Below are 13,781 nucleotides of genomic sequence, written 5' to 3'. Positions count from 1 at the left end.
ACTAACCAATGAAAGCAAAGGGTGATGTAATGTAAGCATCTTTAACCATCCACTGCATTATAGGCTCTAATTGCCAGAGATAACTCCCCTCATTTTTTTTACTAGGAGATTCTGAAAAGGAGGAGCAGAGGTAGGTTATTTTCTGATGTGTTCTCTGTTTCCTCTGTAATGAAGAGATTAAATGTCAGAGGTAATGTAGTAAGATAACGGAAGATTGAAGAAAAAATTCTTATGGTGAAGGGATAAAGAAAAAATTAGGGGGCTTAATTAATCACATTTCAATTTCATGTTTGTTCACAGCAGCAATCAGCTGAACTGTTTTGAAGGATGCAAGCCAGCTATTTGTCTGTGGCACCTGCTCTCCAGGCTTAGTAGTTGTTCTGGAGGGCTCAGTCCCTTTTTTGAAAAGGAGAGGACCCATCTGAAAGGGACCCATCTGAAACACCAAAGGCTTTAATTTAGATTTTATTCTAAGTTTGAACAAAGACACATAGCATTGTGACTCAACCTCACCCTGTTGGCTTGTTCTACTTACAATGGCCTTTTTGTTCCCTCAAACATCAACTTCCAAGCATGAAAAAGGCTTCCAGGACAACAAATCTTCCCTTTTGCAAATCCTTCTTAGAGTGAGTGTCTTACAGGGGCTCTCATTTCCAGTCACAAGATCAAGGGCCTGAGACAGATAACAGATACTTCAAAACAGACTAATGTGCTTTGCCTTTCTCCTCATTCTCTTTGCTGCTGCAGTTCCAGGGGCTCACCACAGCCAGTTCAAGATAGGAAGCACCACAAGCAGGGGTTAAAGAGCTCTTCACTGGCAAGTGACACCTCTCTAGCAGAAAAGGTTGTACCCATTTTTACTGCATGAGGAGCTAACCAGTGATACAGGTACTTGTCACCACAGGACCACCTCACTCTGCCTGAGAGCAACTGCAAATGCTGTTGACATTTGGTCCACAGCTACTGAGGAGGGACATCATAGCACTGTTGGCCATGCTTTCAGACCTAGGAACTCACAGAGTGGTCACTCATAGACAAGCTACTTAGACTCATCACAACATCCCCATCCTGAGACTGCTGCTTTCTTCACAACCTGCCACAGCAATAACAGAGCCCATCCTGTTTCCTGAGCTTAGTATGAGCCAAAGATGGACAGCACCCTCAGTTTTCTCACTGTAAAACTGAATTAAGTTCTTTCCAAGTCACTGTTTCATAACAAGGCCTCAAGAATGATCCCATGTTGAGCTTGTTATGTTTTTAAGCAGCTAGGAAGAGGAGACTTAGCAGCCATACTGAGGAGTTAGGAGGAGCAAGAGTTGTCTAGTGACAAGCAGAGTATACTGGTGAATTTCATATTTGACATGTAGACACTTGGCAAGGAGCATATTTACACTCCAGCATTTTGTTGTACCATTCTGACCCACTCTTGAGAAGATTTAGGAAGCATTTTCCACAAAAGAGGAGAAATAACTGAGACTGCTTCCATTCAGGCTAGCAGAACAGCTTCACCTCTCATCTGTTATCTTCTCTCAGTGAGGTCCTTGAAATGACTGAACGTTTCAGCGACAGACCTTATCTAATAATACATCAAATTACTATAAGAAGGTCTGTAATAAATAGCTGTTGCTGTTAAATTTTAAGGTGAAGCAAATTTAGAAATAGTGCTCTCACTCCTGTTTGAAGTCAGGTTGCCTGGGAATTGGCTCCAGGTCTTGTTGCAACTTCAGTGCATTTGATCTATTAGCAGAAGGATAGGAAAAAAAAAAAAAAAAAAAAGACAAGTTTAACAAACCCTAAGCTCTTATGGAGTACTGCAGCAGTCAAAACTTAATGCTGCAGACATGTCACTTATAAGTTTGAGATTTCCCTTGTAGAAAGAAAATCTAAAACCTGCACTGAGATAGCAAGTGGGGAACCAAGAGCCAGGGCTTACTGAAATAGGTCCTGGAGGAGACCCAGGAATTTTCTCATAGTACACTTCCTCTGTGTCCTCTTATAGGTCTAACTAGATGCCTACATCTCTAGCACTGAAAGTTGAATGAACTGTGAAGAAAGATTTGCCCAGGCCTAAAAATCTTAGAGAAGAAAGATTAATAATAATGAAGTGGTATGGCCAGGAAGTCCTCTGACCCCCTGATATTTGCAAGTATGATATCAGTATTAGGATGGATAGATTCAATCACTGTTAAAAATGTGGGTGTGTGTTTATATATACACAAACACGTGTATGTATATTTGCATGCATGAATGTATATGTCTCAATGGATATAAATACCACTAAAACCCTGATTCTCCTGTACGTCTCCCACATGGCCATCACTTCCGCCCACCCTGCCTTTCACGTCCCTCTGCTCTAGTTATATCTCACCTGGATTATTATAATTGACTTCATGCCTGGTCCCCTTCCTCCCATGCTACCCATTTTCCAGCCTTGCCTCCTCCAATCAGCCTTCTCCATCCAACCTGCACTGTTTTGTGCATCATATTCCTCAGCTCCCGCCACAAGTCCCTTTTGTACACCTCTCTTGATACCTGAGCAATTTTTCTCTCGTTTGATAAAGCCAGCTGTGAAGACGACAGCCATGTCCCCAGCCAGCTGTTAGGATGGCAGCTGGCATCCACAGTGGGCATTGAGGACATCAAGCTGCAGCTCCTGCAGCTGCCGTGCTGGTGGGGAGGTCTGGTCCCTTGACCAGCACAGCAGGTGGCTCTGGTGCCCTGAGGCCTTGTCACAGCTTCTTGGTGCCATTTGGGGCACTACCTCCCCCCATCCATGCCCTCAGCAATGCCTCGCCTGAGTCCCTCTGTACTCCTTTTTCCTGTAAGGCAGGTAACTGCTAGGGAGGAGGGAGTAAAACAGAGGATAAAGAATTTTTGATAATAACTCCTGCTTTGGGGGATATTTCCCCCCCTCTTTTTAGATTACAGGACTGTTAAATTTCCAGAATAACTTGTTTCCATTTTGATATCCACATTCCCCCTTGCTTTACCCAACACCTTTTTCTTGGATCTCCCAGCTTCTCTATCAGTTTCCCAGGTGCTCTGAGAGAACCATCATTTTGAATTTCCGTTTAGTTGACTATGCTAAGGAAAGTGAGTCCAGTTTGAAATAATATCGCTGAGAAATCTGGACTGTCTGCTAAATTAGCATAGTGTTTTAACTTTTGTGGTTAATATTGCTTTACTGGGTGGTAACTTCCTTAAATACTCATTTTCTCGTTTATCTTTATCAGTCCACAACTTGGATCATCTTATAATGTCTTTTTCTAAATATAAATATTATGGTAAAAGCTACCGAACTAGGGAAAAGAAGAAATGGAGCAAACAGAAATAAAACCCCAAGGGTAATTCTCTATTAACACTATGTCAAGCTTCAGAGTAGACCAAAGATCTGTGGAGTTCTATGAAATATAAAAGCTTAAAAAAAAAAAAAAGAGAGAGAAAGAAGTGAAACCATCAGACCATCAGAAAGCAGTAGTCTGATAGTTAAAATGTAGCAAGTGCTGAATTTTTTAAGGCCAGATTTGACATGCCTCAGACTGGTGGGTAGGAATTATTAGTTTATTGCAATAAATTAAAAAAAAAAAATACTGAAGGTGGCAATGATTCTCTGTGCCTTGGTACTCCTTAGCAGACATAGCAAAAGCAGACAGTGTAAGGCACATCACTTTCATCACTTTTTTATTGCCAAGCAGGTGCAAAGTCAGAATAATCTCCCAGCAGGAATAATTACGACTGAGGGCTCAGGTCGAGGGTTACCCCCAGACCTGCACAAGGCAGAGCATGTAGCTGTGCTGACAAAGGAAAGAGACCAAAAATCAAACTGGGATCCTCCAGGCCAGTATGTGCCCTGCAGGATGACAAGAAAATCATGGCAAAGGTGATGGGGGGCTGTTGTTGAGTAGTCCTTGAAATAAGTCAGTAAAGACATACATGAGAAAGTATTCAATCTTGTAGTGGGCAGTCAGGTAAAAACTTCATTTTTTAAGCATACCCACTTGATGTGACAGTTCTCAGATTACAGCCCTTGAGATGTACAGTCAGGGATAACCTGCCAATTAATTTCCTTACAGGGGAGATTTCCCATTGTGTCCAGAATCTGCATGGTCTGCGTTAGAGCTGCTGCAACACTGCTCACAAGGAGGAAGGTCACTGATCACCTCTGCTATAGAGAGGTTATTTCGCTGCTCTCACGGAAACTGTTGGTCTGAAGAGAACATACTGTCATGATCTAGCCCTGGCAACCAGGGCTGCAAGAAAGCCCACAAAATCATCCCCGGGATTAACCGTTGCAATGTTAGAGAAAGATGTGACAAGAAGGTAAAAATTCACAACTAAAATAAAGCTATAAACAAGCCCTTGAAAATATGGGGCCAAATTACAGCACACTAACCAGCAATAGCCTGTGCCTGTCCTGCTGACATCCTCTACCTGCCTCATAGACAACACAGAGCCATCCCCAAAACAAGGTATGTTTCAGTTTGAGTAGGAATTTCTGGAGCCCTAAGGGAACACCACCACAGAAGCTAAGCAGCAGCACTGATTTCAAAGTCTCTGTGTAGAAGGAGTCATTTTTAAGTAGCGTGATTAGACTAATTAAGTTCCGTTTAGGTTTTAATTTGCCTTTTAAGGATTTGATTATCCACCAGTAAGAAAAGAGACTGATCCTATCCCATATTTGATGACAGTGTGTGACACAATTTGCACTGTCAGGTTTACAAATAAATAAATTCTTTAAAAAAGTAAATTAAATTATGTCTTATTCCATATGATTGCTATCAACAGCAGGTAACCAACAATGCTGATTGCTATTACTAATAATAAGGTTCTCTCTTACTAAAGGTTCCATTCATAAATCCCTGCTGTACCGTTCCAAATTCTAACTGTGACCAAGAGACATAATCCATTTTTAATTGAGATTCAATTACCTTTTTTGTTGTTAATTTAAAAGTTTAAGCTGCAAGTATGTGACTACGGTGCATCAGAACAGGGATACCTAGAACTTACCAAAGAAAATATCCACAGGAGTTTCTGAATAACTGGGAAGTTTGCCCATAGGCTTTTTGTATAATAATATATTGCTGCATATATAATTCTATTTTAAAAATAGTATAAATCAAATAATATAAATTCAAATATTGTTAGAAGATTATGTAAATTTGCCTTTTGTCTACTCACTCTGTTTTTGGAACTTCTTTTCTAAGCCAGTAGAAATCAGATTGGGCTGCATATTTGCGAGTTTGCAACACGTTGCCAAAATAGTCACTTTCTGTAAACTTTAGCTGTGTAAATAAAGCACAGACATTTTTAAAGCATGTCCAAGGAAACAAAAGCTGACCAGAACAATCAGAACTTTTACTTTAAACAACATAATCACCTAATTTTTTTAGCCATTATCAAAGCAAGTAAAATTTTCACACTTGGTAGGAAGAATAAATATTTTGTGAGCTTAGTTAAAAAACAGTGTCTGGACAGATCTACACAAGGGACTGGAATAGCAAAAAAGCTCTTCCCTGTGCAGAGAAATGCTGAGGAAATCAGACATACACAATGATGAATTGTAGACTATACATTTCTATGGCTATTGTTAAGACAGACTCTTTTTTTCAGAAGGAATTTTTTTATTTTTAAAAGTGCATTTTAAAACCACTTTCAAAAATGTAACATAGCCACATTTTCAGTTTGTTTTGTATTTTATTACAAATACTTCATACTCTGTGCCCTCTGAGGGTCCTGCCACTGCTTTCTTAGTGTTTCTCACATTAAATGCTTACAGACACATGGCTCCGTGGTTCCATAAGCCTCCAAATCTAATAGCAATCACACAAACACGACTAACCATGCAAGAAAAAGGAATGTTAATACTTTATAAATCCAGCTGATAGCCCAGTCGTTAGCTTTAAGCAATCTTAGGATATATCCCTAGGATATAATCTGAGGACTTGTTGTACTTCAGATGTAAACTATGGCTTTGCACCTATGATTAACAAGTGTTTTTGGCTAGACATTACCATTTATCTGGGCAAATACTTCCATATCCTGAGTGGTTAAGTTGGTCACATCCTCCTTCTCATTACACTGTCTTCACAGCACCATCTCGCCCTACTCTTTCCAGGAACAAGGACTAGGCTGATCGAGTTGGTTCTCCAAAGATTTCCCGGTAAATTATGCCTCTGTTCAGTGTTTGTTCATGTTCTCTGGCAAAGATGACTATCACTCTTGTATTTTACTGGCTCAGGATTGAATTTGTGATTCTAGTTTGCCCGTGACTTTCAGTAATACAATTCACCACATGCATCCCACAGTTACCACATTCTTCATCATCTGCCTTCCTGCCTGAGTCTGAACAGATATGGGATCACAAAGGAATTTCCCCACAGTATCCTTGTCCAACAGCCAGCACAGTAGGCCTGTCTATTTGGTTAGGACCTCTAGGCATGTTTATAAGCAACAATCATAAATAAAATTCATAGCCTGGAGAGTTGAGGAGAGCATATATAGGGCATCATAAATTGTGATATTCTGAGGAAAAATGCATTAGTATTTTTGAAGATCATTACTTTTAGGAGAAATGCCTTTGGGTTTTTTTCATTTTTATAACTAAATGCAAAATTTATGATAGTGTATGTTTAACCTTTAAAATGCTTAGTAGCGGGAGGGGTCTTTGCACCCAGGTACATTTTACTCACAGCAGGCCTCGTGGTCATCACACTGGCACTGACAACTTAGACAAGAGAGCTAGCATACTTAATTCAATGTCTAAAAATAACCGGGCAAGCAGAACTCCAGATGCATGCCAGACAAAAGAGGAGCTTTGATTTTAGACAGCAGAGGAACAGAGCAAAGAATGGCTGCAATATGTAAAAGAAGGAAGCTGCAAGTCTGACTGACACTTACTGTTTTGATGTCTTCATTAATATATGTGTCATTCATTATAAACTGAGGGTAACCCACTTTTGCCATAACTGCCTTTGCCTTTGAAAAAGAAAAAAAAGAAAAAGTGTTAACAGATATAACTATTACTCAGCATATGGCTTGTTTCCCAATTCTATTTCCACTTCGTATTATTATGCCTCCCTGAAGGCATTCTAATTCAACTTCAAACCGACTTGCTTACAAACTTGGTGCCGCAAATGAGCTTTGCATCACAATGCGGAGGGTCCAAGTTCTGTTGTCAGACTATCATGGTGGATCTGTTGCTGCCTGCAGAGATTTTGCAGACTTACAGCAATGTGTTTGAGGGCAAAATCTTAACAGCTGATTTTCCCCACTGTTTTTTTTGTTAATCAGATGGTCAAATGCCTGGTTTTACAACGTTCTCCAAAAGATGACAGGAAATAACCTGTTTCGCTATGGTGCAGTAGCTGGTACACATCCGACTGTTAAAATAGATTTAATGAACAGATATGGATGAACCCGGGTCTCAGCAAGTGCAGACTGGCATATTTCCACTGAAGGTTGATTCCATTCACATCTGAGGATGGTTGCACGCTTTTCTGAAGGACACTGTACTTTCCTAAAACCACATGGTTAATCTTCATTTCATTCTCCACATTTATCCATCTGCTTTACAGTCTTTGCCCTTTCCCTAACATCAGTAGAGGTGTTAAAATGAAATACTTCCCTTTTCATTAACTTTGGGGTTTTTTCCTCCTTCAGTCATGACTTAGTCCCACTGTTTATGCACAATTTGTGTAAAGACTGGTGTGAAGTGATAGGAGCTGCAGATAAGCATTCCCACTTTGTAAATCTATCACGTGAGTATATAAACAGCCTCAGTAATGTCCTCACAAAAATACCAGCAGGCCACCAAGTATCTCTGTGGAAACAACGTGTTTCCAGAAGAAAAGCAGAAGGATACATGAGGATAAGACAACACACAAAGAAACGAAATATGGCAAGTCTATAGAATAAATTAAAGCCATGATGGACTGTGATAGCACAAAGCCACTTTGTATGTTTTTGGGATGCTGAACATAATTTCTCCTTAAGTCTTTGGAATTCCCTGCACTCCTCAAAAATTTTCTTCTAGAGATTTGTTATTCAAACAGAAATGTCTAAATACAAACAAATATTGTAAGATACGAAATGCAATAAATGGATTAGCCTTTAAACCAACTGCAGCCATACTAACTCTGCATTCTGCTCTCTGCGAGCAGAGCCCAGACCTCCCTGGGGCCCCACCGACTTCTATTTCTCTTTTACTGCACAGAGTGGCTGTTCAGAGGAAAATTCCCCTTCCTCCACAAGGAAATCCTTGCTCTCTTCTTTACTTCCATAGTGTCTCAGTACAACAGGGCCTATGACAGGAAGAATTAGAAACATCTGTTCTATGACTATAAGAAGGAAGCTGATGGAGGACTGCCTCCATTTAACCAAAATTATTTTGTCTCTTATTTTTCAAGAAGAAAGGCTTCTTTGCTTCTTCAAACGTCTTCAATTTCTCAATCTCATTTCCAATGCAAAGTCATAATCCTCCATTTGTGACATCACAACTAATTGCGGTTGAGATAATTAAGATGTCACAAACAGAAGATTACAACTTCGAGTAGGAAATTAACAACAGAAGCAGATGAACTCTGCAGCGAAAAAGATCCAATCGTCATGGAAATATCTCTAGTGATAAAAAAACAATGGAAAACATATGATGAACAGAAAATATGAAATGAGCCAAATTAACTTGAGAGAATGTTTCCTCCTTTTTTCAGAAGGTAGAGCAGCCTGTCAAGATATTTTAAATGCCTTGCAGGGGATAAAAAGCAGGGGTGTGAAGAAGGAGCACTCCTTCCTCTGCAAGTTTGTATATAATCTGGGAGCCAGGCTCTTCTCAGTGACAACCAACAGTAAGACAAGGGGTAATGGGTTCAAGCTGGAACACAAAATGTTCCACTTAAATTTGAGAAGAAACTTCTTCTCAGTCAGGGTGACGGAACACTGGAACAGGCTGCCCAGGGAGGTTGTGGAGTCTCCTTCTCTGGAGACATTCAAAACCCACCTGGATGCCTTCCTGTGTAACCTCATCTAGGTGTCCCTGCTCTGGCAGGGGGATTGGACTAGATGATCTTTTGAGGTCCCTTCCAATCCCTACCATTCTGTGATAATCAAAAGTGTATGTGTTTTTCCTGGTGGTTTTGCTAGGTCCAGCTGACTGAACTTTGCAAGGAACTGGAAAATTTCCATTTTCCATTTGAAATGTTTCAATCATAGTTGTTATACTAGCCTTGAAACTCATCAGTTTTAGTTTTTACTAAGTCAGCTGCTTAAATAAGCTCAGTGGATCTCAAATGTTCTGCATGTATTCTAGAGTACCCATGTAATGAATCACCTACAGCAGCCTCTCTTCTGAATTTACTTAATTGAGTCCCTTAGCATTTTGATTAAACAGATTTAATTGTAAAACTAACTTATATGAGGAAGAGTAAAAACCCTTAAAAACAATTTTTAGTGCAACTTGCAAAAAAAAATCAAGTGGCTTTTAAAAAAAGATTAACTGTGTTAGTACACTGTCATTTCACCAATGATTTAGCCAGTACAATGTCAATCAAAAATTGTTGATCGTGTTTTGGCACATAAAATAACACTTTTGGCTTTGAGTTATATTATATCCTTTAAAAATGCCCTATTTATAGACTGCCTTCCAAACAGAAGCAAATAAATTCACACCTTGCTCTCTCTAAAGGCAGATGACTATGAAGCCAGCCTAGATCTGGCAGTGCAGCTTTACTGAAAGAAGCAGAGATGGGTCCTGCCCTCAAACCCATGGTGCTAGTTGTCTGGTTGTGACCACAGTATGTCTATCTCCACCACATGGATGTTTTGGGGTCTTTGTAGAATACAGAATCATAGATTAGCTTGGGTTGGAAGGGACCTTTAAAGGTTGTCTGGTCCAACCCCCTGCACTGAGCAGGGACATCTTCAACTAGATCAGGTTGCTCAGAGCCCCGTCCAGCCTGGCCTGGAATGTCTCCAGGGATGGAGCATCCACCAGCTCTCTGGGCAACCTGTGCCATTGTTCCACCACTCTCATTGAAGCACATATCTGCCATATCCATCTCAGTCTCCTTCCACAGCACCCCACTGAGAGCAGCAGCTTAGAACTACCAGGTTTTGTCCCTTTTAGACCCCATTACTTAACCAAATATTTCCAAGGGTGAGGATGATTCCTTCAGGCTCCTTTAATAGCAGGTCTGACATCAGTCAACTTAAATATCATATATAATCTTATAATGTCACAGATAATGATATAATTAATATTTAATATTAATTTTATATTTTAGTGACACTTAAATCCTTTAGTCTTGTCATGGCCCTGCTGCATCAGAAAAGGAAGACGGGAAGAGTTCTCCCAACTGGACTACTTCAGGAGAGCTGGGCTCACTTGTGAGGCCACACATACTCTTGCTTTTTGTCTTTAACGATTGATGTCATGAGCTTAAAATTTCCATGTACAAGGAAAACATGGTCGGGCACTACTGATATATTTTGTTATAAGGCATACATAAAACCCTAGTAAATAACAGAGTTTGTCTCGAACAGTCTTTTGAAAGTAAACTCAAAAAGTAATGTTGCTTATAGTACTTTGATGTTTTAGCAATGGCTAAAGCTGTCTCTATTTTGTAAGAGATATAGCCTGGAAAAAAGGAGGCTGAGGGGAGACCTTATTGCTCTCTACAACTACCTAAAAGGAGGTTGTAGTATGGAGGGTGTTGGTCTCTTCTCCCAAGTAGAAAGTGATAGGACAAGAGGAAATGGCCTCACATTGTGCCGGGGGAGGTTTAGATTGGATAGTAGGAAAAAATTCTTCACAGAAAGGGTTGTCAGGCATTGGAACAGGTTGCCTAGGGAAGTGGTGGAGTCACCATCTCTGAAGGTGTTTAAAAGGTGTTTAGACAAGGTTCTTAGGGACATGGTTTAGTGCTAGAGTTAGGTTAGGTCATGGTTGGACTCGACAATCCTGAGAGTCTCTTCCAACTGAAATGATTCTATGATTCTATAAGGGTAAATGCAACTTTATTGCATTTGTTATTTAGGAGTTTTTGCCACAAGATGTGTATTTTAGAAGACTGAGCAAGACACATAGACAACTATATATTCTGGAATGACTAAACTCTAGGGTAGACCTTACTAGCACTGCATAGACCTTACTACCACTGTAATTCCAATGCCTTCTTAAATGTTCCACCAGTCATGCAGGATAACAGATTCAGAAAAGTACACTTTGTTACTACACCAGCAAGTTAATTTGTTATTAGAAAACATAGGTACATGCTTAAACACCATTACAAAGCTTCTGGACCATCTAAATCACAAATTAACCACATCTTTCAGGAGCCTTTTTGAGAACATCTAGGGCAAAACTGATGAAGGGCAAACTGTTACGAGGTTTGTGAGATGCAATCCACACCTTGCTATATAGCTTCTCCCAGAAAAGGAATGTGTCTCAAATTGGTCCTAATGGTATGTATGATGCAGTCAAAAATGTAGAGGTGTGCCATGTTCCCCAGAGATTCTACCAAGCTACTGTCCCAGAACCAACTTATCACCACCATGTAGTGCATACTGGTGTGGAAGGAACAGAGGAATGACCTTGCTTGATCTGAAACAACAAGCACAACTCTCTTTTTAAAGGTCTGCCCCCAACATCCTGACTCCAGCCTGAGATGAGGTCCAGGCCTACACAGCCCCTGCTGGCACTTTGGGCAGGAAGCATGGGTGACAGGCCAGAAGGCTGTGGCACATCAGTTAGTTCCCTGATGCTGACAGTGAAGGACATGTGGCACCAGGTGGAGGGGACTGTTTCCTATAGCCAAAGCAAAATGCGTGAGAAGTCCTCTGAAGTCCTTGGGAATCCCTCCAACTGGGATTCCTCCCAGGGGCTTTGCATCAGGTCCAAGCCCGTTCAGCTGAGCCCAGCACATAGCCCAATTTATTTACACAACAGACAAGTTAGAAGGCATTGTATTAAGAGCAGGTTTCTAAATTTGCATGCTCGAAGTCTCTTGCTTCTCTCACTATCTTCTCTGTTCACTTGAGTAATATTTAACAGCAGTTCAAAGACTACTTATTCAGCACAAGAAAGTGGAAAACTCTTCTACAACTGGCTTGCTCTTTGATAATGAAGTCAGTATTTTCCCCTTGACAAGATTAAAACTATGTTTAAGAGAACAGCCTTCCAGGAGACATGCACACATAGAGGGGGAAAGCAGATTAAATGTGACAAATGTACAGGAACCAGCTATGTGGTAATTGCACACGAATCTGCCATAAACGCACCATGCACAACTTTTTATGGTTTAAAGGCTCATTTAATTCCTATCTCTAATTCACATACTAAATAACCATGTGCACAGGAAGAAAAGGGCCAATGGGGTATTTCCCCTGGCTATTGTCAAGTACTCAGCCTACCTTAGGCTGTCAGGTAAATTAAGAAAACTCATCTCCGCAGGCTTCCTCTCCTGCCACCAAAAGTGAGATGCTCTTGCAAGGGGTGACACAGAGCAGTGACATCTTCACAATATGTCGTGATAGCTGTTTTCTGTCCCCACAGCCAGGGAGAGCAGGCTCCCAAGGCAGAGGACCTGGAGCAGGACTGCTCCCTCCACTGCTAGTTACGCTAAGTTTGCCCACTGATTTCAACACAGTCAGGATTTTCTCATCAGTCTGTCTTTCTGTCACAATGAGAACACTGCAAGTCAGTTTACTACAGAGACAAAATTTGTTTATTACGACCTTTCACTCTTGACTTAACAACTTGCCAACGTGGGACTGCACACATTTCAACGCTACAAAGCAACCCAGTTTCCACTCTAGTCAAATTCTCATTTGGCAACCGAACTTGGCACATGAGCCTTCTGAGAGGCTTTTTTGCCCATCAGAGTATGATTTTGATATTTTGTAGGCCTGTTAGCAACACCAAGTACTGACATATTGTACTTACTCTAGAAAACAAAACGTGTATCTCACCCCCGACAAAGTTTTATGAGTCTGACACAGATCTTCTGTATATCAACTTGACTCAAAATAACTTTGTGAAGATCATTTTCAAGCTTCTAAAAATATAAAAAACTAATACAATTACAGTTCACTGAAAAAATAGCATGAAATAAATTCTGAAAGCTAAAATCATTCACGGCAAAGTAATGTTCCATTTAATTACAAACATTAATTCAGCCTTTATGTACGTGTCTGGTCTTTTCATTTTTCATTGAAAACAGATGATTCAAGAGCCATCTGGTAAAATTGCTGCATAAATATCACTGCATCTATTTAGGTTTTATGTATAGAAAAACTAGGAAAGTACAGTGATGGATCTTGGTGAAACACAGGAAAGTTCCATCACAGGGCTAAAGCCCGGTCTTACAGATATCAATAGGGAGTGACGCACTGAATTGAGTGGGAGATGGACTGGGCCCACCTTAATAGTGTATTTTATTTCCTATGGAAAGGCCACATGAAATGTCAGAGATTTGCACATCGTCAAGTGCAAACAAAAGTAAAGCAGCAACTCAAAAACGAACACTTGGTCTGAAATGATAATTTTAAGAGTACTCCAGAATATAGCTAATGATCCAACTATTTATTTTTAAACATATCAGAACAATACAAACTGTAAATTTTCAATAATTTTCAGAGCTAGCGTTTCATTTAATAATATTTCACATACCAGCACCTCACGCTGTACCATAACCCTCCTCTACATATTTCAATAATTCTTTTGAATGTTCTATATTAATCAATTATGAAGATGGAAAATACAGCTATTGCTCTGGTTTTGTAACAGC

The 13,781-nt window shown here is 40.2% G+C and overlaps 1 protein-coding gene across 1 annotated transcript in view; it reads right to left on the bottom strand.

Moving 5' to 3' along the window:
* PHEX (phosphate regulating endopeptidase X-linked) overlaps nt 1-13,781 on the bottom strand; it is a 102,537-nt gene that overhangs the window by 27,146 nt on the left and 61,610 nt on the right. The window contains exons 13-14 of the mRNA XM_065648892.1: nt 6,898-6,975; nt 5,179-5,282 (exon numbers count right to left, since the gene is read on the bottom strand). Coding sequence (XP_065504964.1) covers nt 5,179-5,282; nt 6,898-6,975 — 182 coding nt within the window. The remainder of the gene's footprint in view (nt 1-5,178; nt 5,283-6,897; nt 6,976-13,781) is intronic.

This window comes from Caloenas nicobarica, chromosome 1, assembly GCF_036013445.1.
Source record: "Caloenas nicobarica isolate bCalNic1 chromosome 1, bCalNic1.hap1, whole genome shotgun sequence".
In the NCBI taxonomy this organism is placed as follows: Eukaryota; Metazoa; Chordata; class Aves; order Columbiformes; family Columbidae; genus Caloenas; species Caloenas nicobarica.
This window is presented reverse-complemented; position numbering and strand designations above follow the sequence as displayed.